This window comes from Typopeltis vanoorti, chromosome 22 (genome assembly GCF_054136105.1).
Source record: "Typopeltis vanoorti isolate ZY-2024b chromosome 22, IOZ_Tvanoo_1.0, whole genome shotgun sequence".
NCBI lineage: Eukaryota > Metazoa > Arthropoda > Arachnida > Uropygi > Thelyphonidae > Typopeltis > Typopeltis vanoorti.
The window spans coordinates 11426199-11453868 of NC_143570.1; the positions used below are offsets into that span (position 1 = coordinate 11426199).

General features: G+C 37.1%; 1 protein-coding gene across 1 annotated transcript in view; it reads left to right on the forward strand.

Moving 5' to 3' along the window:
- Mccc2 (methylcrotonyl-CoA carboxylase subunit 2) overlaps positions 1-27670 on the forward strand; it is a 188734-nt gene that overhangs the window by 14634 nt on the left and 146430 nt on the right. The window contains exon 4 of the mRNA XM_090412413.1: positions 22182-22283. Within this exon, the coding sequence (XP_090268539.1) occupies positions 22182-22283 (102 nt within the window). The remainder of the gene's footprint in view (positions 1-22181; positions 22284-27670) is intronic.

The window sequence follows — 27670 nt, forward strand, 5'->3', positions numbered from 1 at the left end:
TAAAAAAGAAAGTTTGATCTCTAAAAATGTGTTTGCCTTCCTGTTTATGCTACTGGGACTCAAATGTAGTATTTGAAACTTTCTGTTTACGTGGTTCCTACAACCTGGGAAACTAGACATAATACAGAACGAAATGGAAGACTTCTTTCTTCTTATTGTGCTATCTTCTATCGAAGGTCAGCGACCATCTTGGCGAACAAACTGCGGTCTTGTGCTAATCTGAGCAGTTGTGCACTGCTCTTTCCTGTCCACGTCTTGATGTTGTCAAACCATGATATTCTTTTTCTTCCTCTAGTTCCTTTGCCATCAATTCTTCCTACCAAAATAGTTTGTAGAAGTTGGTATTTGCTGTTTCTCATGATGTGGCCAAGATATGATGTTTTTCGTTTCTTGATTATTTGTACAAGATGTTTAGCTTTGCCAATGGATTTTAAGACCTCTTCATTGGTAATTTTTTCTGTCCATGATATCTTTAGCATTCTTCTGTATAGCCACATCTCAAAGGCTTTGATTTTCTTGATGGTTGTCGCCTTCAATGTCCATGTTTCAATTCCATAGAGCAGAATAGACCACACGTAACATTTCAGCATTCGGCATCTGACTTGAAATGGAAGATAATAAGATACTAATCTTAAGGTTGGCAGAAACTCACTGGAAAGAACGTGGTCATTTTACAACACATAAGGGAAACAAGGTATTTTTCTCTGGTCCAGACAATAACAGAAATCTGTTTCTGTACTAATTAACTAATAGTATAACATCACTTCAGTCAGAAGACGATTGGCATTAAACAATTATCAGGATTATTAATTGACTTAAGGAATTCACAACATACAATAAAATATAAATTTCCAATATTTCAGCAATGTCACGTTGCCATTTTCAAAGGAACTTACAATAAAGACACGTGCATGCAGGCACTACATAACGTAAATGAGAACGAAGCAGGAAGCTATCGTTTCTCCTAAAAGTCCTGATGGTGCCCCCTAGCGGGCTATGTAGGTATTCTTGGCCGTTGGGCTGAAGGTCTCCTGATGTATGTCTCCCAAATTTGGGACAGTCTCATGCAACCAAATTTGTTGAGGTTTGGCATGTTTCTTAGGGCTGAGGCTGATTCCATGAAAAGTCTTTCAAATTTGAACTTGTTACAGTGTATTATTGTGGCTTTCTTCCGCCGTATTTCTGTGGCGTGTATCCAGAGCATGGTCTGCAAGACCAGAGTGGCTATACTGGTGAAAACAGATGTAGTCCTTGTGTTCTGAAATTCTGATATTTGCTGTCCTCCCTGTTTGGCCAAAGTAGGACAACTTACAGCAGGTAGGTCTAGGGGAAGTGGTTGATCTTTAGTGGAGTGGATAAGGGATGCCAATTTTCTATATGGTCTGTAACAAGAGGTCAAGTCATGTGTTTTTAAGATTTTGGTAATTTTTTCCGAGGTGCCTCGGATGTAGGGGAATGGTGATGGATTTAGAGTAATCCTTGTTGTGAAGGTGGGGGGGGGGTTTACTGGTTTCAATATTTTTTGGATTTTTTTGAGGGGGTTAGCCATTGGCTGAGAAAGTGTTGAGGATGTGATTTAGTTCAGTAGTTAGGGCATTGTCATTTGAACAGATTAGTTTAGCCCTGTTGTATAGTGTCTTAATAACGCCATATCGTTGTGAGGGGATTGTTGGTGAATGTATCTGCCTGTATGGGTGGGTTTTCTATAAACAGAGAAAATCAAGGTTCCATCAGGCTGGCCGGTGACTAGTGTGCCTAGGAAAGGGAGGCTGTTGTTTTCCTCTTTCTCCAGGGTGAACTTGATTCTGGGGTGTTGGTTGTTTAAGTGTATTTAGAAGGAGAGGAGTGTTTCACAGCCATGCGGTGAAATAGCGAACACATCCTCAATGTAGTGAAGCCATATGCTTGGTTTTTGTGGGGAAGAGTTTAAGGCTTTCTCTTCAAAAGTGTCCATAAAGAAGTTGGCCAAGGGTGGGGAGAGTAGTGAATCCATAGCTGTCTCCTTGATTTGTTTGTAGAATTTTCCCTGCCAAACGAAATAGCCTGAGTTCATTGTGAACTGAAATAGGGCTGAGAAATCGGGAGGAAATTTAGCTTGGATTAGCTCTAATGTTTCTTTGAGTGTGACATTTGTAAATAAGGAGGAGACGTCCAAACTGACCATTATGTCAGTATGTTGAAGTGTAAGGTTTTCTGTGCTGGCTTTGAAGTGGGCTGAGTTTTTTATGTGTGATGGTGTGTTGCCAGTATAGTGTGTGAGCTTTGGCCAAATGTTTAGCTAATTTTTATGTGGGGGGGGAATCAATGCCATCCACTATGGGACGTAATGGCACATTTTCTTTATGTATTTTTGGGAGTCCATATATACAGGGGGGGGGGGTATAGAGATAAGTAGTTTTAATTTGTCAGTAACTTCCACCTTCTTAAGGTGGAAGTTCATGACCTTAAGGAGCCTATGGAGTTTTCTAATTTGTGAGTTGGTGGGATTATATTCAATATTGACCACATGGCTCTGACACACACACACACTCCTCTCTTTCTTAACACACTTAAACAGCCAATACCCCAGAATCAAGTTCACCCTGGAGAAAGAGGAAAAGAACAGCCTCCCTTTCCTAGGCACACTAGTCACCCGCCAGTCTGATGGAACCTTGGTTTTCTCTGTTTATAGAAAACCTACCCATACAGGCAGATACATTCACCAACAATCCCCTCACAATGATATGGCATTATTAAGACGCTATACAACAGGGCTAAACTAATCTGTTCAAATGACGATGCCCTAACCACTGAACTAAATCATATCCTCAACACTTTCTCAGCCAATGGCTAACCCCCTCAAAAAAATCCAAAAAATATTGAAACCAGTAAACCACAACCCTCCCCCCCCCCCTTCACAACAAGGATTACTCTAAATCCATCACCATTCCCTACATCTGAGGCACCTCGGAAAAAATTACCAAAATCTTAAAAAAACATGACTTGACCTCTTGTTGCAGACCATATAGAAAATTGGCATCCCTTATCCACTCCACTAAAGACCAACCACTTCCCCTAGACCTACCTGCTATAAGCTGTCCTACTTTGGCCAAACAGGGAGGACAGCGAATATTAGAATTTCAGAACACAAGGACTACATCCGTTTTCACCAGTATAGCCACTCTGGTCTTGCAGACCATGCTCTAGATACATGCCACAGAATACAGGGGAAGAAAGCCACAATAATACACTGTAGCAAGTTCAAATTTGAAAGACTTTTCATGGAATCAGCCTCAGCCCTAAGAAACATGCCAAATCTCAACAAATTTGGTTGCATGAGACTGTCCCAAATTTGGGAGACATACATCAGGAGACCTTCAGCCCTACAGCCAAGAATACCTACATAGCTCGCTAGGGGGCACCATCAGGACTTTTAGGAGAAACGATAGCTTTCTACTTCATCCTCATTTACGTTATGTGGTGCCTGCATGCACATCTTTATTGTTAATTCCTTTGAAAATGGCAATGTGACGTTGCTGAAATATTGGAAATATATATTAAAGTTTAATTTAATTTATATTCTATTGTACATTGTGAATTCCTGAAGTCAATTAATAATTATGTATAACCAGCGTACAAGCCTTTCTATGAGAATTATCAGGATGTAATTAATACACATCCAGCCACTGCATTAGAATTCTCTATGCAGATGTACACGAACATCACTCATGCAGCATATATGGAATGTTTCACCATGTGCATTGCCATGTGTTCTAGGCACCTATTTAAGAATGCTGCTGGTCAGTAATCATCAATAATGTTAATCACAATGGGAAAAACAATGGATCTTTTTGAGTTCGATAAAGGTGCCCATCTGGCTGGAGACATGATTTTGAAAACTGCAATGCTGACTGGTTTCTCAAAAGTTAAGATATCCTAGCTATTTAATCAGTGGAAAAATAATCACTTTGCTTATTTAAAAGGCATAACTGTGGTCCTAAGACAATCTGTCAGGAACAGGATCAACATCTTCTGAGAAAGCTTATACAAACAAACAGAACTTCCTATTTGCAGCAATTGACTGAAGCATTTAACGAAACTTGTTCCCAACCCATATTTCACCGAACTATGTGCAGGGAATTGAGGAAGATGTGTTGCAGTCACATGCCTATACAGAAACCACTGAAGTACCAAAAAATTCATCTAGATAGTGTCAGGAACAAGTGACTGGCCACTGGAAAACTGGAAAAAAAAAAAGTCATGTGGTCCAATGAGTCACAGTAAACCTTGTTCTGTACCAATGGAAGGAAGAGTTTGGCAGGAGCCCCATGAAGCAATGAGCCCAACTTGCCTTTTAAACATAGCTCAAGGTTCTGAAGATGGTGTGTGAAATGTTCTGTTGGTATGGAACGAGCCCCCCCCCCCCCCGATATTGCTTGAAGGTTGGATGTTCTCCAAGGAATATCTAAACATTGTTGCTGATCAAGTCCATCCTGCAATGTTGACTTTTTATCCATTAGGTGATGGTTGTTTCATGGATGACCATTCTGCTGTCATCATGAAAGAATTGTTCAGCTGTGGTTCAGCAAGCATGACAGAGACTTCCACCATTTTTCCTCACCACCACAAGGCCTGGATCTGAATCCCATTGAGAATATATGGGATATGTTAGAAAAACAGATTTGGAAGCAAAGTCCTCTTCTGTCAAATCTGAGCCAGTTAAAGGATGCCTGGCAAATGCCTAGTATGTTGTGAACATAGATACAATATAACACCTTATGGAATCTATGCCAAACTGCATGTGTGCTGTAATTCAGACTAAAGGAGGTCCAACACTGTATTAAATAAAAGTTTCTAATTCAGTGGCTGGTATGTGTAGATTCATTTGTTAAATGTGTTTGTATCTGATAGCCTAGGATGTCCTCCACATGGCCTTTAAAGGAATGCAGAGAACCGACCAGGGCTTCTAACGTAATGTCCAATCCTCATCTTCTCATGGTGCACCCTGTTAGGTATCTACTTGGATACTGAACGAACGAGGATGGACTGGCAATTTTGGATTTAGCCGACCAAATTATATTCTTATTGGCTTAAACCAATATAGAAAATGATGGTACAACATGACAAAATTTCATGCCGGCTGGGACGTTGCCTGGTTAAACAAGGCCCCTGTTGTTTTCGCTAGGGAACCAGGGCGAACAGCGAAAAGTCAGCTACTGGAACAAATCTGAAAGAACACCCCAACTCAACATCACCAGAGTTAAAGATCAGTGCTATCAGCATAAGAAGCCTGAATGGCAAAGAAATGGAGCTAGCTGAGGAATTAGATAAGTACCACATCGATATAATAGGGGTGACTGAAACAAAAAAGACAAAAACTGGTGAGATCTTTTTGAGCAATAAATACAAAATGTTATATTCAGGCAATGACAATCAAGGAAAAGAAGGAGTAGCCATAATATTCAACACAAAATATGAGGCTAATCGTTTTGAATGGCAGTCAGTCTCAAGTAGAGTGATGCGGGCAAATATCAGAATGGGGAATTGAACAATGAGACATATTTGTGCCTATGGTCCCACAGAAGGTTCTACTAAGGTAGAAGTGGAGGAATTTTTTGATGCTTTAGAAAAAGCAACTGACACAATGAAAAAGGAAAAGTTGGTCCTTGTTGGGGATATAAATAGCAGAGTAGGAAATGATTGTCAGACATACAAAAATATTTTGGGAAAATTTGGAGAAAAGAGCAAAGCTAATAATAATGGCAAATACCTGTTGAATTTCTGCTCAGGACATGGACTGGTTATTACTGACACCATGTTCCAACATAAGATATGCACAAATTCACATGGAGAGAAGAGGCAAGGAATAAGAAAACTCTCATTGACTATGTTATTGTTGATAGATGTTTTCTCCCTGGTGCAGGATATCAGAGTGTATACAGAGGATTTGAAATTGGAAGCGATCACTATTTAGTCTTGAGCAGGATAAAATTGAATTTCATATTGAAAAGAATAACATGTAAGAAAGTTTTAAAGTGAATAAAAGTTGAGCAGCTCTCAGATATGAACTGTAGACTAAAATGCACAAATTTTATTGAAGAAAAAATGAAAGAGTTTGAGAACAATAACCAAAACTTGGAGATTCAGTCGCAAGTTATTCATTATCTATATGGATCACATTATGAAGGAAAGTGATATTAAACATGATATGAGAATTGGAGATGTTAACGTCAGCTCTTTGCTTTATGCGGAAAATGTTATACTTCTGAATAAATCTGCTACAAGTTTGAAAGATTCCCTGACTAAATTGAATAGCTGTTATAATAGATATGATATAAAGGTCAACATTAAAAAGACAAAGACAATGAAAATAGGTAGAATTGTTGAAAATGTCAACTGTGTTGTGAATGGGGAACCTGTGGAACAAGTAAAACATTTCAGCTACTTTGGCACGATTTTTAGTGAAGATGGTAAATTAAATATGGAAATAGACAACAGAATCAACAAAGCTGGTATGGTGGGAAGGCAATTGAATAAATTCATATGGAATAAGAGAGAAATTAGTCGGAACACTAAATTAGCTATATTCAAGACAGTGTTCAAATCAGTTTTGAACACTGTCTTGAATCAGCATCCAGGAATGCGTTAGCAGAGCTAATCTCAGGTGGTATGTTCACTTAAACAGAATGGGCGAGGGAAGATTAGCCAAACAAGTGTTCTCGGCCAGGTTGGTAGGAAAAAGACCCAGAGGAAGACCAAGATATAGGTGGATTGATATGGTACAATGTGCTTTAGATGATAGAAATATAAGATCTGATAATGATAATGTTGGAGTCTTGACAAGTAACAGACTGATTTGGAGGAAAATTGTAGATAGGATGTTAATAATGATGTAAATTTTTAATGCAGTGCTATCATATCCTGTACACCCCTTGAGGGTACATGTCAGGAATTTGATGATGATGATGATGCAAGCTGCATATAATATAAAACAGAAATGAAATAAGACAAGTTCATTACAGTATTACTTTTAGCATCATTGTCACAATCTTTGTTACACTAAAAACCTTCACTTTTCATATGCAAGTTTCATGTGATGACAAACCGTGAGATATTCTTTTTTTTATCTTAATCCTACACAATATGATAGTATTACATAATTATGTTTATATAATTATTAGCTTTTTGTTAACACTTCCAGATTAATCTCTTATTAGTCAAGACTCCAATATTAGATTTTATATTATAATCTTCTAAGCTGGGCTTGACAAATTATGCAAAACCCCTATTTGCCATTCAAAAATGTATTCACCCAAGGACCCTCCCCCCCCCCATTTTTTAAATATGTCCATTTCTGTTTTCGTAAAGTTAAAATGATTTTGTTTAGAAAGTTCCTTTTTTACTAAATAAAAAATATTTTATTTTCTTCAGTCTACAGTTACTCTCAACATAGCACATTTGTCAACTCCTGTTCTAAGGCACTATTAAATAGCTAAATTCACTCCAGTCTTCCTCTTCCTCCTAGCTTGTTTCTTGCAATCTTGACATTAAGCATTACTTTTTTTGCTAATTCTCTCCTATTTTGTTTTGTACTCTGGCACCTTGGATTTGCTCTGCTCATACGTTCTTGAATGCTTATAATGTCAAAAAGATCCATTCTAATATCCTCCTTTTTCTCATGATTTGTCATTGATATGATACTTAGACAGGATAAGAAAATGGATCAGAACAAGAACAGGCAGGAAAGTACTGAACTTGGTAATCAAAATATTAATAACAACAAGGTAAGTCAGTTAAAATCTAAGAAAAAAGAGGTGATATGGTATGGTGATTCAATTTTGAAATTTGCACTTGCCTAGGAGTCATTACTTCTAGTTTCCCAGGAGCGAAAATTAAAAATATGACAAACATAATTGAAAACCAAAAAATAAAAGTAAAAGAGATTGTAGTTCTGGTAGGAACTAATAATTTAAGTAGTGACAAATATAGAATGAGAGAAGATATGAAAGGTCTGTTGAAAGAAGTGAGAAAGAAATGTGAGAGAGCAAAAATTGTAGGATTACTACCCAGATACGACAGTACTGGATTAACGAGGAGGAGGGTGATGATAGCAAATGATTTCACAGGCAGGCCGTGTAGAAGATATGGATGCGAATTTTTAGATGTGTGGGGCAGAAAAGACTCGTATAAGAAGAATGGCCTGCACTTGAATTCATTTGGCATCAGAAGCCTGGAGAAATTACTTCTTGATATGAAACCTAATGCAGAGAGTCAGGGAAACTAGATAATCAAGGGAGGAATGGAAAAAATGTGTGTGAAAGTTCAGGTATGCAAACGTGATAAAGATATGAATGTCTTCGAATGGTTATGTATGTGGCGAAGGGGTGGAAAAATATGCTTTGGGTTCGGACCTTTTAAGTATGTCTGGGGAGGGGAAAAGAGAAAATTCTAGAACAAGACCAAATAAGATCACGTATCTAATTATAAGAATAAGCTGGGTGGTGTTAGATCTTGAATGAGGCCTCTTTCAACAAAAGAATCATTCATTCAAAATTTAACAAGAACACAATAATAAGTAATAAAATACTAGTACTATTAGTTAAGAAAGCAAAATATAAAAGAAAACCTAGAAATTTTACAATAAAAACATTTATTCAAACCTACCAGTTTCGTCAGCAAACTGTCTGGCTTTTTCAAGGCATTACAGAGATATGAAAGTTAGTAAATGCAAATTAAAAGGAACATAAAAAACGTTGTAAACCAAACTAGTATCTTTGGTTACACGTTTCGCGTGACAGAGATGACTTATTGTTCTTATTCATTATCACGCATGCATGTTTGTTGTAGACTTGTAATGTGATTACTGGCTAGCTGTAGTTCAGATTGATTGAGAGAGAGGATCAAGTTTTTCCACGAACTGTTTAGAATTGCACCCTGATTTCTGTTGAACAGTTCTAAACAGTTCGTGGAAAAACTTGATCCTCTCTCTCAATCAATTTGAACTATAGCTAGCCAGTAATCACATTACAAGTCTACAACAAACACGCATGCGTGATAATGAATAAGAACAATAAGTCATCTCTGTCACGCGAAACGTGTAACCATAGATACTAGTTTGGTTTACAACGTTTTTTATGTTCCTTTTAATTTGCATTTACTAACTTTTCATATCTCCGTAATGCCTTGAAAAAGGCAGACGGTTTGCTGGCGAAACTGGTAGGTTTGAATAAATGTTTTTATTGTAAAATACTGGTCTGTATTAATAAAATTGTATTTTTATTATAAAACGACCAAAAATGTATAATTTATAAAAGAAAACCTGTTAGAATTACCTTAGAAAGAAGTAAAGTAGAGGAGAAAATTGTAAGTCTAAGTAGAATTATATTGTTTAAAGTTATTGATGTCAAAATTATACTCTATGTAAAAAGATCCAAAGGTTGCTAGCTAGCTGCCTATGATGACGTAACGTGCGAAACGAAAGCATTCGTAGAAGGTGAGCTGAACTCGCGTTCGGCGAAAAGAGCACTCTTCAAGGAGCAGAAGTGTGTCGCAACCACGTAGGGGCGAATAGGAGAGGGCAATGAGAGATCCTCCGATACAAAAAGAGGGCGCTACAAAGAAGAAAAGGCAAGTTCACGCAGGTTTTGAGCCCTGTTTTTTCTGTTCCTGTTTCTTGCGTGGATAAGCAGAGTGCTGACCAATCGAGAGCACTGAAAGTAATCTCCTTCCCAGTTGCTGGCTGAAGGAGTCGGGCATACTATATGTGAGCTGATGGCAGACATCAACTAGGGCCATCGGTAAGAGTTGACCGATACGAGACAGCGGAAAAGTTCCCCCTTGAAGGACGGCCGAGATGACAATATCGATCCGGTAGATGAACATTTGTCTGGCAAAGTGCAAGGAATGGCTATTTGTGTCGATCAGCGTAACCTCCACGTGGACATGACTCAATAAAGCAGAAAGACTGACTACAAAGGATGGACGAAAGAAGCGCGATATATTCTCTCAGGACACTGGTAATGTACACAAATTTCCTTATTCATGTAACAATTAGTATTGGAGCAAAGAGAGAAGAACAGATTTCTAATTGAAAGGAAGAGAACTTTTAAGTGACTTTTGTGCTCAATAATGTGTTAATCATATTGGACTAGTAGTCTGGAAGCCTGAGAGTATGCAACACTCAGTTGAATGTGAATTGATCTTTGTTAGAGAGCTTTACTTAGAATTTTGAACTAGTGTTTTATGATGAATGTGTACTTATTTAACCTAGAGATGTAATTGATATTCAGAATGTTCCTTATTGCATAGCTAGTGAATTAGAATTTTGATATGACATACCTTTGATGTGTGGAAGTTTATTTGTATGCAATTTGATATTTAATAAACATGTTTTTTCTATGTAAGCCTGAGTTTGTCTGAGCATGAGACTGATTTTACCACTCGCTAAAGTTCGAACCTGTGAATAAGGGGAAATTAAAGAAAGTTTAGAAAGTTTTTAGGCCAAGACTGTAATGTTGAATTTTCTGTAGGCACTTAATACTTGAACAAGATTAGGTAATACTTGAACTCTGGGAAGGTTTCTTTGTACAAGAATTCTTCTGTGCTAGGACTCTGGCTAGCACAGCTATATCAAACAAATTTTATGACAATGTTACGGCAGAGTTGGATAAAGGGAATGGATACACTAGGATAATGTTGGGTTTTTCTAAGGTATTTGATAGGATACCACATGAAAGGCTGTTGCATTAACTGGAGAATATGAGATTGGAATATAAACTCTTGACTTGGATCAGGGGATGGTTGACAGACAGATATTAAAAAGTGGGATACAGTGGGTGTGAATCTGCCAGATTTAAGGTGACCAGTGGGGTACCTCAGGGTTCAGTCCTTGGGCCATTATTTTTCAATCTATTTTTCATTATTTTTCTGGACATTGATGACATCAGGCAGGATCTAACATCAGATGTGCAATTGTTTACCAATGATGCAAAGATAGGCAAGGCAATCAGGGATGCTACTGATATTCAGCAATTGCAAAATGATTTGAATAAGCTGGAAATTTAGGCAAGCGAAAATGGCTGTAAGTTTAATGTTAGTAAGTAAAAATAATTTGATCATACAAAATTTACATCTGTGAATAAATTTTAATTGGTGAAAATTGAATTATCACCGTATTATTTAAATGCTCCAGTTAAAAACTAATAATAATAATAATAATAATAATAATAATATATATATATATATATATTATTATCATCATCATCATCATCAAATTCCTGCCACGTACCCTCAAGGGATGTACAGCATGTGATAGTACTACACGAAAAATTTACATTATTATAGTATGCTCACCGTTTGTAGATCTCTGCTTGGCGTTTTGCCAAGAATAGTCGATTCATGCTGAAGGGGAGAAAGAAATGAAGGATGTACGAATTGGTTGCCAACATGCGAAATCACGTGCTTTCTTGTCTGTCACTGTACTAGTAGTTTGATTTTTGTTGTCGCTTTTTTGCATTATTTTTTTTTTATTAATTTGTATGATGGATCCAGTACAGTCAACAAGATCTGTTGTTAAACGTTTCAGTAGCTCTTGCAAAAGAATATTGAATAATCTGCTGACATTCTTCGAAAAAGAATCGTTACAAGGCAGTCTCCTTGTTCCCCTTTCTCAAGTCATAAAACGTACAAGTGCAATTGCGGGCGTATCGGGATCGACTGTTAAAAGAATTCATAGGGAATCAAAAGGTCAAGGTAAGCCAAAATTTCAATCTCCTAAAAAAAGTGCCAGAGAAAGAAAAACCATCGAAACCATAACTTTGAATGATTTTGATGTACACGTTATAAGAAGAACTATTCACGAATTTTATGTGGTCGAGAAAAGAGTGCCAACTGTTTCCGAAATTGATTCCTGTGCTTAAAGAAAAAATTAATTTTCCTTGGAAAAGAGAAACTTTAAGGAAAATACTTCATGAAATTGGATTTTGTTTTAATGCTATTGATATATTAATGCAATTGAGTATGTTTGGGCAAAAGTGAAAAGTTTCATTCGCCATCGCAACGTAACTGTGGATATTGACATGTCGAAACATTTTAAGCTTTCAGAACAGGCGATTGAAAGTATTACAGTTCAAAATTGGGGAAAATATTGCTCTCATGTCACCTCATTGGAAAATATGTATTGGGACAGAGACGGAATTATTGAAGAATTATGCGAACCTTTGGTGATCAGTTTTTTGAACGTGATGGCGATTCGGACACTGGTTCAAATGACTATGAAGATTAAAAGGATTTGTTATAAATAATTAATTGGTTTAGGACATTAAAGTGTCTCAGTTCTCTCAACTGTAAGTTTAGAATATCTAAGTTCATTTGAAAAAAATTTTTGTTTTTCTGTATAATTATTTTTATTTTATAGAAAACTTTCTTAAAAATAATTTTCGTTATATTTTTGTTTTATGCTATACCTTTTTTAATTTTGTTAATACTCTACGTACATTTTTCCAACTGTTATACAAGCAAATAGTTACACTTTAAAAACTACAATGTTCATAAAAGAAAAGCTAAATTTTCCGACATGTAATAATAAACTCATCCCAGAAGATGGATTGATTACCCTATTATCGGAATGGATTCTCCTTTTTGTGACATGCGCAGAAGTGTCGAAGGGTCTCTAATCTGTGTGCAAACTATACTAACTTCCTATCTACAATTTTCCTCCAAATCAGTCTGTTACTTGTCAAGACTCCAACATTATCAGATCTTATATTTCTATCTTCTTTACTGTATCAATCCACCTATATCTTGGTCTTCCTCTGGGTCATTTTCCTGCTAACCTGGCAGAGAACACGTGTTTGGCTAATTTTTTTTATGTCTCATTCTGTTTAAGTGACCATACCACCTGAGATTAGTTCTGCTAATGCATTCCTGGATGCTGACAATGTCAAGTTCTTTCCTAATATCCTTGTTTTTAATATGACATTGTTCAAGTGTTTTACTTCTGACCCAGCTCTGAGATCCATAAGTTAAAACTGGTTTGAACACTGTCTTGTATACAGCTAATTTAGTATTCTGACTAATTTCTCTCTTATTCCATATGAATTTATTCAATTGACACTCTACCATACCAGCTTTATTGATTCTGTTGTCTATTTCCATATTTAATTTACCATCTTCAGTAAAAATTGTGCCTAAGTAGCTGAAATGTTTTACTTGTTCCACAGGTTCCCCGTTCACAACACAATTGACATTTTCAATGATTTTGCCTATTTTCATTGTCTTTGTCTTTTTAATGCTGACCTTTTTACCATATCTATTACAACAGTTATTCAATTTAGTCAGGGAATCTTGCAAACTTGTAGCGGATTTATTCAGAAGTATAACATTGTCTGCATAAAGCGAAGAGCTTACATTAACATCTCCAATTCTGATATCATGTTTAATACCACTTTCCTTCATAATGTGATCCATATAGATAATGAATAACAGAGGGGATAATGTACATCCTTGTCTCACACCAGATTTAACATTAAACCATCTTCCTGTACTTCCTTCAATTCCAACTGCCGACTTACAACTCAAATACAGACTGAGTATTGCTTGATATAATGTCCCATTGACGCCATATAACTGTAGCATATTGAATAGCTTCTCTCTCTCTTGGCACCTTGTCATATGCCTTTTCTAGATTGACAAAACTTAAATACAGATCTTTGTTATATTCCCATGCTTTCTCAACTATTTGTCGTAAAGTGAAGATCTGATCCTGAAAGCCTCTGTTCGGCCTGAATCCAGCTTATTCTTCACCAAGCTTTTAAAATGAGTAAAATGGGTTTTTTTTAAAATATTTTCTTCAAGAATAAGGAGTAAAAAAAAAAGAGATAATCATTTTTCAGTTTTATTTAAAAAATAAAATTTAAGAAAACTCAATGCATTCAAAGGTGTATCTGACATTGTGAACAAACTTGTGTGCAAAAATTTGTTGCAGCTTAATACTTTTTTCAGAATTTGTTGATGTTGGCTGAATTGTTAGCTTCCAAGTTTTCTATTCTTCCTTCTGTGTTTTTAAATAAAACAAATTCTTCGAACTTTACAATATTTCTTCTCCATCTGAAATCATCTAGATGATGTCTTTGAGACATTACAAGACATCCAAGTTTGCAACTTTTTATTTCTTTATGAAAATAACTTCCTTTAAATACAGTTCACTTAGTGCAGCCTTTTGCCTTTTATCCTGTTGAATGTTACCATGTGGCCCTTTTGCACACAATTCGAAAATTTGAATGTGGAGACCCGCTTTCTACTTAAAATCGTCAGTTATACAAATTGCCACAAGCTGATTCATCTGAACTTGCAGTTGTAATCTTCAGAAATAGTGTTCTTCCTTAGGATTTGGACTAGTGTACTAAAAAAACCTAAAAAAGACAAAGTCAAACAAGTATTAGAGTGAAATCTGCAAAGAGGAAGAGAGGTAGACCAAAGACGAGCTAGTGGAGAGGAGTAGAAGGCCCCAGAAAGATTGGAAAGAGATCTTTACACAGATGAAGAGAGAAGCCCAAAACAGAGTCATATGATGATCCATGGTCAAGGACCTCTGCTCCCAATGGAGTGAAGAGAAATATGCAAGTAAGAACCTTCTTGTGTGAACCATAAGGAACAGATAATTCTCATAGTCCCACAAGAAGGTTCTGTGAGGCATTTTTTTTTTTTTCAGATCAGTACTCTGATTTGGACTCTGTGAGTCTTAATTTCTACTTTGACTTGATACTCAATCTAAATCTTGATGCACCCAAATCCATATTTTGCATATGTTAATGACAGAACACACACACACACACACACTCTCTCTCTCTCTCTCTCTCTCTAAATTTTGTCTGTTGCTATTACTGAGAAATTTTCATGCAGTTATCCATTTTGATATTTGCCTACCAACTCTTTCCTTACCTTTTTATTTTTATTTTTATCACTTGCCTGAATATGGTATCTTATAGTAATTGTTTAGAAGTCTCCCACCTATATTAGTATTAGTCTCCATTTCAATAAAATGATTATATTGACATATTTTTGCAATTCTTCTACTAGCCTCACATCTTTTATATTAATTCTTATGTTAATGGTGTTTTTCTTCACCCTATTGAATTTGAACTTGTTAAAAAACTAAAGTAACTAAAGTTTCATTGTTTGCCTTGGTTATCTGATGTAAACAGCACTGCCTTGTTTTAACCAGGTGATTCCCTAGTATGACATATTACCGTGTTGCATCATATATCTCTTCGATTTAGGCTAATACAGAATGTAATTTGGTTGACTAAAGTCTCTTTCCACTTATCTAGCTTTTATCTTGAAGTGATCCAACCATGGCATTAGCTTTAGAAGAAGAACACAGCAGAAATTGAATATCTGTGTGAAAGATGGTGAGATTAACTGAGAGATGGGTTCTTGTTCTAAGTGTTCTCTTTTATGTTGAGTCAAGAATAAGATCTCTTGGTGGTCATATGTGAGAGCAACACATTCAGTAGCTACATAGATTTGTGATTACATGATGTAGATAGTTCTTCAGAGGTAATATAGTATTTGAGCACAAGAGAAAACCTAATATCTTGGATCACATGTTTATGATAAGAAAGACTAGAAGTTAAATATATCCCAAGAAATATAATAGACGATATTGTTCAGAAATTTGGATTTTGTTAGAAGAAAGTCCAGGGGAAGGGTTCTTTTTTGTAAGAAATAAGTCAGGATTGCATTTCACTGGAGTTGAAGTTAATACAGAATGTAAAATATATCAGGTTACCAGGGTTAGTGATTAGAATTTAGTGATATAGACAGATATTCTACAATTGATGTTCATTTGTGTAGCCCAGAGTTTAGCAAATGAGAAAAAGGAATGCAATACAGTCAGAACTGTGGATTCACTGTCTTGCAGTGGATTCTCTGTTTTAAATGTGACCCTTTTTTGCTATCAAAGTTAACTCAATCACTGAATAGCTTCCTTCCACTGTGAGCAATGTTCTATATGTTGATGGCTTCATAATTTCCTGTTACAGCAAGCAATTGATCGTGTTATTCCATGGACTCTTAATAATGGGTTCAGGTTTTCAGCAGAAAAAAGTGTCCTCTTCTCCCAGATCCTGAGTTAAGAGTGGGGCAAACTATTATTCCAGTAGCAACAGAAGCCAAGTTCTTGGGACTCATCTTTGACAGAAAATTTACATTCCTTGCATGCATTCATTAACTAAGAGAAAAGTGCAAGAGCATTTTATCTCCTTTACACTATCATCTACTGAATGGGGGTATACACTTTCTGTCCAAAAAGAAACCGGAGTTTTCAAAAATAGAAGAAACTAGTGGCGCCTGTTGTATCTTTTTGTTTTCGAAAGCGGCAACCTTCATTAGTGTTGTGTCAACTATTTATGACATTTGTTTCATTAGAAGCCAAATTATAGTGCCAAGAGTGACAGTGTGTTTTGACGAACGGTCAGAAAATGAGTTTCAAACAGAGAGCTGCGATTGACTTTTATGTTAAAATTGTAAAGGTTTTACTGAAACACATCAAATGCTTCAAAAAGCATACAGTGATGAATGCTTATCCTGTACTCAAGTTTACGAGTGGTTTAAGCCATTTCAAAGTGGTCGTGAGACACTCGAGGACGACACAAAAGCTGGGCTATCCAAAAACTGGACTGAGCGAAGTTAATACCCAAAAATGTGTGATTTCATCAGAAAAAAACCCAAAATCATTCGTGAGATTGATTGATTGAAAATGAATTGGGGATTCCAAAATCAGCTGTGCACAACATTTTGACCGAGAGTTTGGGCCTTCGTAAATTGAATTCATGATTTGTTCCCCACAAATTGACCGACGACCAAAAAATGTATCAAATTGAGCACTGCAATGACCTCATTAAAACCGCTCATAAGGACTCAAACTTCCTTGAAACGATTGTTACTGGTGATGAAATGTGGCGTTTTGAGTATGAGTCTGAAACAAAGCACCAGATTGCTGAATGGAGACTACCAGAAGAGGGCTATCGGAAAAAAATTCGCTTGAAGAAGTGAAAAGTAAAGACAATGCTGATTTGTTTCTACAATTCCAAGGGCCATTATCCACAAAGAATTCATCCCCCCCCCCAGCCATACAGTCAATGATGAGTTTTATCTAGAAGTTAAGTTTTGAAGTGATTGATAGCAAGAATTCGTCGCATACGGCATGAATATTGTGATGCAAGCAGCTGGTCACTTTTGCATGATAATGCACCATCTCATCGTTTTAACATTATCAGACAGTTTTTGAGCAAAAACCAAGTTTGTGTGTTGGATCACTCACCATATTCACCTGATTTAGCACCCTGTGACTTCTTTCTCCCCCCCCCCCCCCCGAATTCATTTGCTGATAAAAGGAAAGCAATACGACACCATTGAAAATGCTCAAGTGGCAGTAACCACAACCCTCAACATTATGCCAAAAACCAATATAAAAAAACTCATTTAACGAATTAATTGACAATGCCAAATGCTGTATCGAAGCTGAGGGAGAGTATATTGATTGAAATAAATGATTTGAACAATTATAATTGGCCTGCTTTTGGCACAGGAAAACAAAAAAAAACACATTCGAAATATAATACATTTCCTCAAATGCGTACCGACTGTGCCCACTCGATCGTGGGGCCTGCGTGCCTTGCACCCACTGCATCCCCGAGATGGCCGGCCCTGGTGTGTATCTTGGAAACGTTCTGCAAAAACTTTCACTGTCCATTTTTCATATAAGTGACTGGGTAGAAAGAACCAGTTTCCTTCTAGTTCCAATTTTTCATCCTTGCATTTTTGTATTGGATTACAATGAAGTATATATTGAAGTTCAGGGTAATTGGTTCAGGGTAACCTTATTCTATAAACCAAACATCATACTAACGGATTAAAACTCATAGCATGTTGGTTATGCATTGATATTGCCAAAAGATAAGTCACTGCCATGTCCCTATAACAATTCTTGAACACATGTGCCTCATGGCATGCTGTGTTATTCTATTGGAAGTGTGTCCATCAAATGTAACATACATGGTCAGTGTGAATGGTTGAACTTGGTTAGCAACTATGTTCATCTAGGCTGTACCTGAAGCTTGGACTTTACTGGTATCAAGGGACTTAAGGTGTGCCATTAAAACATATAGAACATATAGAGGTACAGGAGGAGAGTGTGTTTCAAATGCTGAGTACTCTGGATGTCAGTAAAGCTGTGGGACTGGATGGTATTTCACCACGAGTTTTGAGAGAATGTGCTAGGGAACTGACAGTGCCTTTGACCTGGCTTTTCAGTGAAAGTCTGGCTGCTGGAAAGGTGCCCATGGAATGGAAGGAAGGTAAGATAGTGCCATTGCATAAAGGCAGTTGCAGACTGGAAGTGTCTAATTATAGACCAGTTTGTGTGTCATCAGCAGTTAGTAAGATCTTGGAGAAAGTAGTGAAAGACAGTATACAGCACTGGGCAGATGAGGATAATGTTATCCGTGAGAGTCAGCATGGATTTGTGAAGGGGCGCTCTTGTTTTAGCAATATGCTAGCCTTTTATGATAACGTTACAAGAGCATTAGATGAGGGGAAAGGCATATACTGACATTTTCTTAGACTTAGCGAAGGCATTTGACAGGGTGCCACACGATAAGCTGATATTTAAGTTGCAGCACATGGATCTGGATGTCAGATTGGCTGTCCGATAAGTATCAGAGTTCTGTATGGTGGGGTAGTTTCAAGGAAGCAGAGGGTTACAAGTGGGGTCCCACAGGGCTCAGTACTTGGACCTATATTGTTTAACCTTTATATCAATGACATTGTCAGTGGATTGCAAGGGGATATTCAGTTGTTTGCAGATGATGTGAAGCTGGGAAGGATTATTAGTAATAGTGCAGATGCGGCAGCCCTGCAAGAGGATTTGAATAAGTTAGATAGATGGGCAAATGAATGGGGGTGTCGAATTAATGCAGCAAAAATGTAAGGTCTTGAGGTTTGGGAAACATTGATGGGACACTGCATACTCTGTGGTAGGAGTTATACTGGAGGAAATAGAGGAGACAAGAGATCTGGGGTTGATGATTGATAAAAATCTGAAATTTAGGTGACATATTGCAAAGGTGGTGAAGGTAACACAGAGGATTGCTGCAATAATGAGAAGGACACTGACCTGCAGAGATAAAACAGTTATCGTTCTGTTGTATAAGACCCTGAGCAGACCATACTTGGACTATTGTTCTCAGATTTGGTGGTCCCCAGGATTTGAAGGGGATAAATTAACTGTGGAAAGGGTACAAAAGCGGATAACAAAGATGGTTTCAGGACTGTACAATGATAGTTATGAGGATCGGCTGAGGGAATGTGGACTGCAGAGTTTGGTGGATAGAAGAAGGAGAGGTAATATGATTGAGACTTTTAAACTGTTGAGAGGTGGTTACAGGGTTGACACTGGGGAGTTCTTTCGCTTGGTTGAACAGCAGGAAGGAGTGATGACAAGAGGCCATCCCTGGAAGTTACGAAAGGAAACTGTGAGCAAGAGGGTGAGGAGTGGTTTCTTTGCATGGAGGGTGGGTGAACCATGGAATGTATTGCCTGATGGAGTGGTGAGAGTGAGAACGGTCAATGAGTTCAAGGAGTGGTATGATAGACTTTGTGTTTCTGAGGGGGGGGGGACCTCCTCTCGATGAGTCTTGATAGACTTTGTGTTTCTTAGGAAGGACCTCCCACGATGAGTCTTTTGACTCCATGGAGGCTTGAATAATAATAATAATAATGTACTTTACTTTGCAGCCTTGCTTTGTCATGGCAATGCACAGTATGTGTCTATGTTGTTGTTGTTCTTTCCATAACAGGGAAAAAGAGATTCATCAGTCTGTGTAACATTTCTGAGGTCTATTGGACTGAAAAAAAGTGTTGCATAGAGATGAATCCCAGTTCTTTTGTCCAACTTAGCCTCAGATGCTTGTTTTTATTAGATGGGCACGGCACCCTCAGTGGTCACACGCTGTAAGTTGCATTCAGGTGGACTTCGCAGGCTTGTTGTACTGTGCGGTCATTTGACCATTTGTAGCACATCTGTTGGACTTGCCAATCCTACTAATCTTTCATTTACCTTCAATATTGTTCATTGTTTTTTGCTTATATGCTCCATATAGACTTATATTTTCCTGTTTTATCACACTATTCTCAGTATATTCAAGATATTTTGAATGTGTAACTAACCTAGTAGAACAGTGATTACCAAGATGCTCCTGTCCACCTAGCTTCATCATCCCCTCCACACACACACACAGCACAACCTGGAAGTAACCAAAGTCACGATCTTTGTCCATGAGAGCTAGTTTAGACAATTTATAATGTGTATCTATCATGTGTCATTAATCACATTCTTGATAATAATGTTCTACAATTTGTGTGCATTTGTTAAGTATATCTTCATGTAACATACAGTATAGATCCATGAAGGACCTAGTTCCCTTCCTCATCACTTTTTGGTAATGAGGAAGTGATTTTGGCAAATTCCTTTTTATAATGAATTTGTTGCAAGTTGATAGAATGTTATTGGTATATAATAATAATAATAATATATATATATATATATATATATATATATATATATACACACAAGATGGTTCAAATTCTACATACAAACTTTGAGGGGAGGTAGAGAACATCAAAATCAACCATATTTACATAGGAAAGCATGACCAGAAACCACCCAAAAGTGATAGGTGGCGTTGTTTGCCAGCACTCCAGGTGAGCAATTGGGGCTTCCTCATTCAAGCTTTTGACGTTGTACGAAGAACATGTTGTACGAATACTAAGATGGCAGAGATTCACCTTGTTTACGGGTTAGCTGACAATAATTGATGAGCCGCTGTACGAGTATGTCGTGAAAGGACCCAAATAGATGTGTACCGCATCACCAAATGTTTGCGCATTTGCATCAGAATTTGTGTGGTGTGACTATGGATCATTCAGGGATCACAGGCATGATAGTGGGAGGCCAGCCATGATCGACGTGAAATCCTGCCATGGAGGAGTAGGTGTTGCATGTGATGGACAATAATCCGGAGACAAGCACACATGCTGTTTCTTCTACTATAGGAGTATCTCGATCCAGTGTATTGTGTGTTTTGCTCTCTGAGTCCTTACATCCATTTCATCTACAATGAGTCCAGTTACTGATGGCCAAAGATTATCCTCGACGTGTGGAATTTGCACAGTGGTTTTCTGCAGAAAAGTGCCATAGACTTGAATTTTCCAACTTGTGTTTTGTTCACAGATGAAGCTTCATTTACCCGCGAGTGGGTCTTAAATCACCACAATGCTCATGTGTGGGGCCCATGAGAACCCACATACTGTGCAATCTCATGCTGTACAACAACACTTCGCCATTAATGTATGGGCAGTGATCGTCGCTGATTGTTTAGTCTGCCCATAACTGTTACCACCCCGACTGGACTCCCAGAAGTATCAGACCTTTCTGGGAGAAGTTCTGCCGGATTTACTGAACAATGTTCCAATGACTGTGTGTCTGCAAATGTGGTTCCAACACGACGGGGCTCCAGCCCATTTTGGCATTTCTGTGCATCAGTATTTGGACAGATCCTTTGGGACTTGCATGGCCCCCAATCTCACCTGATTTATAGAGCATTGATTTCTTTCTGTTGGGGACCCTTAAAGCCGCAGTGTACGAAACGCCTGTTGCCTCTGACATGGACCTCATCACAAAAAAAATCGGCATCAGCGCTGCTAATATCTGGAAAACTCCAGGTATTTTCGAAAATGTACGGCAATCAATGCGTCGTCGGTGTCAGCCATGCATCACTGCTAATGGTTATGACTTTGAGCACCTGATGTGAAACCATATTATGTATCGAACTACTATTGAACTGTTCAGTTACGCCTAATAAAGTTTTTTACACTATTCAACTGCCTTGTGTTATTTCTATATCTTTGTGTCTCCCTGTTAGTACCTTCCGGTGACATTTCTGGTCATGCTTTCCTATGTGAATATGGTTAATTTTGATGTTCTCTACCTCTTCTCAAAGTTTGTACGTGAAAATTTGAACTACCCTGTGTGTGTGTGTGTGTGTGTGTGTGTGTGTGTGTGTGTGTGTGTGTGTGTGTGTGTGTGTGTGTGTGTGTGTGTGTATATATATGTGTATTATTTTTGTATTATTTTTGTTTAGGTCTCCATTTTTAGAATTATCTCAGTTGGCTGCTTGGAAAGTTTATGGTAAGGAGAATGTTCCAGCTGCAGGGATAATAACAGGGATTGGTCAAGTATCAGGGTAAGATTATCTCCTCTCTTCAGAATGTTCTGTTTTATTTATTTATTAAACTGCAGAGAAGATGTTATTTAGCAGATTAATTATAAATTGCAGCTGATGCTGATTTCAGAAAAAAATGTAAAACATTTCATGTTTCAATTTTGAAAGATTTTTGGTTGGCTGAGTGAATACCATTTCCATTCCCAACCAATAAGCTGTCAATTCAAATGTTACTGTTAGCATGAGTGTTTGTAACTATCTTTAGGTGACAGATGAAATTTATTGCAGAATGAGACACATCGTTCTGAGAATAATGATTGTTTATTAGTCATTCTAAATATTAAAACTGTACCAACCAGTTTTACTCACACCAAACTAAGTGGCTTCAGGATTTATAAAAAAGCACATAAAAATATATAACTATAGAGTTGTTCAATGCTGAAAAAAATCATTACAGTGGAATTGAATAAATTCATTCTGATAAGAATGTAAAGCTGCATGACATGCATTAACTGTCACCCTGATAAAGATTGAAGATAATTGTTCAAAAAATTTAAATCTGAACTAAAAATCTAATGAGAGATTTCCAGATGTCATTTAATATAAGTCCTTGATTTCTGTTAAGAGACCCATGTGAATGGATAACTGTCATAGATTCTCTGAGAGGTATAAAATAAATGTTTTCTTCTGAATAGGGGAAGTATCCTAGTTGAATTATGATTTGCTAGATTGTTCTTGCTTTTGTGATGAATGCCTCCAACATGTTCTTTCTTTCTTTCTCACTTCAAAAGTACAGCTTGTCTGCCCTGTATTAGCCAAATCACATGAGCATGGTGGTTTGTGTAAGCCAAACCACATCTGGGAGTCTTATCCTATAAGTCTCCCAGATGTTTGCAAAAGTGGGTGCTGTATTTAGGAGATATGAGAAAGTTGTGATTGGTTTCAACTACTCTGAAAGTCAGTCTGATATTAGGATCCTTGAAGAAAATGGCAATCCTAATGGAAAGATTATCAAAGTAGGAATGGCAATTGAATCTCAATACCGATAAAGGTGACATGAAAACTGGAGAAAAAGATATCCTTGAAGTATGGAGTAATTACTTCGAAAAATTGCTAAATGAAACAAGCAGTGATAGCTCAGTGGTAAAAAACACTCAACAAGGATACAGCCAGGAATGCATTTCCATACTTGAAGTAGAAAAAGCCATCAAAGGCAAAATCAAATGTGGAAAGGCAGGAGTAGATGATATTCAACCAAGCTCAAGTATGGAGGTATAAAAGCCTTATAGTGGCTACACTGCATAGTGCAGAAAGCCTGGCCAGAGGGATGAATTCTGGATGATTGGAGTAGAGTTCTCATAGTATTCATATATAAAAAGGGAAATAAAACTGAATGTGAGAATTACAGAGGTATTTCTCTACTGAGCATTCCTGGTAAGAATTATGGAAGTATAATTGAGAATCGGTTGAGAAGAATTGTGGAAGAAAAGCTTGGTGAAGAACAAGCTGGATTCAGGCCAAATAGAGGCTGTCAGGATCAGATTTTCACCTTATGAGAAATAATTGAGAAATCATGGGAACATAACAAAGATCTGTATTTATGTTTTGTAGACCTGGAAAAGGCATATGACAAGGTGCCAAAAGAGAAACTATTCAAAACACTACAGTTATGTGGTGTCAATGGGGCATTATATCAAGCAATACTTAGTCTTTATTTGAGTTGCAAGTTGGCAGTTAGAATTGAAGGAAGTACAGGAAGATGGTTTAATGTTAAATCTGGTGTCAGACAAGGATGTACATTATCCCCTCTGCTATTCATTATCTATATGGATCACATTATGAAGATTTTTAGTGAAGATGGTAAATTAAATATGGAAATAGGAAAGATGATAAATTAAATATGGAAATAGGAAAGATGATAAATTAAATATGAACATAGGAAAGTGGAATTAAACCGGAAAGCTAAATTGGAGATGTTAATATCAGCTCTTTGCTTTATGTGGACGATGTTATACTTCTAAATAAATCTGCTAGAAGTCTGCAAGATTCCCTGACTAAATTGAATGACTGTTGTAATAGATATGGTATGAAGGTCAGCAATAACAAGACGAAGACAATGAAAATAGGCAGAAGCATTGAGAATATCAACTGTATTGTGAATGGAGAACCTATAGAACAAGTAAAACATTTCAGCCACTTAGGCCCGATTTTTAGTGAAGATGGTAAATTAAATATGGAAATAGACAACAGAATCAACAAAGTTGGTATGTTAGGAGGTCAACTGAATAAATTGATATGGAATAAGAGAAATTAGTCAAAACACTAAATTAGCTGTGTACAAGACAGTGTTCAAACCAATTTTAACTTATGGATCTGAGAGCTGGGTCAGAAGTAAAACTTTTTATGAGAGTCCTGACAAAGATTAGGGGCATGAACAAATGGCATCAATGGCAATTATCATATTAAAAACGAGGATATTAGGAAAGAACGTGACATTGTCAGCATCCAGGAATGCATTAGCAAAGCTAATCTCAGGTGGTAATACTTAGTCTTTATTATATATACACTTGAACAGAATGGAAGAGGAAAGATTAGCAAAACAAGTGTTCTCTGCCAGGTTGGCAGAAAAAAAGACCCAGAGGAAGATCAAGATATAGGTAGATTGATACGGTAAAAAGTGCCCTAGAAGATAGAAATATAAGATCTAATAATGTTGGAGTTTTGACAGGTAGCAGAATGTTTTGGAGGAAAATTGTGGATAGGAAGTTAGTAATGATGTAAATTTTTCATGTAGTACTATCATATCCTGTATACACGGTCGAATTTGCTAGATTCTTGAGGATTTGGATGATGCCTAGCTTTTGAGCAGCATGGTAGAAAGATGAAGCACGAAGATAGTGGCCATTGTGAGCAGGCTTATAATTGACCTTCAAAGTAATACCATTGTCAGGTTTCTTTATGATGAGGAATGTAGGAAAGGGAGTTCATCATCTTTTTTGAGTTCTGATGTGAAATTAATCATGGGTTTAAATGAATTGAGGGAGTGAAGAAATAGTTAGACTTAGGAGGTCATGTTTTCAAAATAATTAAGATGTCATACACATATCTCCACCAAACAACCAGTTACAAAATAATTTGAGCCAGAAAATATCCTTCAAAATTCACCATGAAGAGATCAGCTGACAGAGGAGATAATGGACTACTCATTGCTAGTTCCAACTGTTTATAAAAAAAATAAAAAATAAAAAATATTCCACTGAAAGAAATCAGATCAGAGGTAGTGTTAATAGCTTAGTAATGTCCAGTGGAAAAGTATAAAATAAGGTGTAAAAACATCATTAACAGAAACGTTGGTAAAGAGAGGGAGAGATAATTAAGTTGAGACTAGCAATGTCAGAAGTGAAATGTGTATATTAGACAATTTCTGGATGAAATGAATTCTTATATAAGATTCAGAGGAACTGATTCGATTTCCTAAAAGACCAGCAAGATGTTCAGACAAAAAATAAGTTAAAGAGCTGATGCATCAGTGATTGGTCTCGAAGGATCAGTTTTATATATTTTTGGAGAACCATACAGTTGTGGAGAAATAGAATGTAGTGATTTAAGTTTTCATAGTAAATCTGTTGACCAGTTGCAGTCTTGGGCATGGACAGCAGAGTTTTTTCCCACCAGTTTATCTGAGGTTTTTCATCCCGCAAGCAGGCCAACTGGCCTCGTGAACACACAGGGATACAGTCAACAGTCAGGAATACTTAGAGGCATAGGGCTGACTATCTTATCCTCATATTTCTGTTACGAAATCCAGGCATGCTTGGAAGGTTGTGGGCCTTAAAGGCCTGTTAAAGCCATTAGGATAGATAGTTTGGCATCTATCTTGTTTGTTGCAAATGCTCCATGTGGAGTCGCTATCTAATTGTCTGTGAGTATTTACATCATTAAGTAGATCTTTCATCTCGGTTACTAAAGAAAGAGCCCTACGGCTTCATTTCAGTGATGTAAATTACACAGAAAAAGTGGATATTCAAGATCCAGCATTATTTCAAATTATGGATGCTATGGTGGTGGTTTTCCCTTTCAGTCATTTCCGACCGTAGGTGACTTTGTAGACATTGCCTGCAAAGTATTCCTGGTGAGATTTTTACAGGGTAGTTCACCATTGTTTTCCTCGACCCCCCCCCCCAATTTTAACCGGGCTCAGGACCAGCATATGGCTGGGATGTATTCCTGACTGTAATCCATGTGTGTTGATGGGACCTGTTTGCCTGTTCTGGGGAGGTGAAAAACTGTAGTTTCCAGGTGAAAAAACCCCCTACCTCCATATAAGACTGGCTAACTCACCTTTAGTCGAAAGAGACCAGATAAAGGTTCCTCACGTCTTGGACGGGAATCGAACCCAGGTCTTTCTGACCAAAGGGCTTTGTCTATACCGACTGAGCTATGGAGGCTCTCATGGATGCTATGCATTCACTTATATACTATCTACGCTGCCTTCACATGCAGAAAAAACACCGAAGAGTTCTTTAACAAAATCAAGAACATTTATTACAAAAAATACATTTCTCTGACATTGGATTTCTTTTGTACTGAGAGTTTTTTCTCTCTTAAGGTTTCTGCCTTGTCTGAAGAGAACCAACCAGTTCAAAAGAGCAGTCAGGCCACTGAAACCTTTATAAAATGCGCTAATAAAAGGTGAACATATGGACACTTGGGCAGCAGTCTTATTCTTTTAAGTAGTGCAAACTAAGGCAACTTCGATGCTGAGGATTGTATTCTCGTAAGCTCTCAAGTCAAATATACAAAACTTTCATAGTTTCTACAAACATTTAGCTTTGAAATAATGTTGAATCTTTAATATCCACTTTTTCTATGATCTTTTATCTTGTTTATGTACGTGTGTAAATCCTGCACTGCAGAAGTTTTTTTTATCTTCTCTTAATGCTATGATATAATTTTTCACCAAAAAAAAACCCCTGATTTTATTAAAGGATTCAAGATACCAAGTAATTTTATATAAACTTGGTTTTTAATCCTATTTCCTAAGTAACCAAACAGACAAGTAAGTCAAGTTTCTTAATCCACCTTTACCACGAGTTGCCTCAGACTTGCACTATGTGCAAGCACAAATTTGACTTGTCTGTTTGCTTAGTTGGGAAATAGGATTAAAAACCAAATTTATATAAAATTACTTGGTATTTTGAATACATAATATACCCAAGTTAAAACACTTTCTACATTTAATAAAGGATCTTTGGAACTGGCCTAAGGATATCAAAGAATTAATTACTTCAAAACATCCAGTCATCTCATGTATTTATGATATTTCCAAAATTCACATGGAGGGTGTTCCACTTATCTCCCCTTATTGTCTCCACATGCAGAAAAAACACTGACTTCTGTAACAAAAT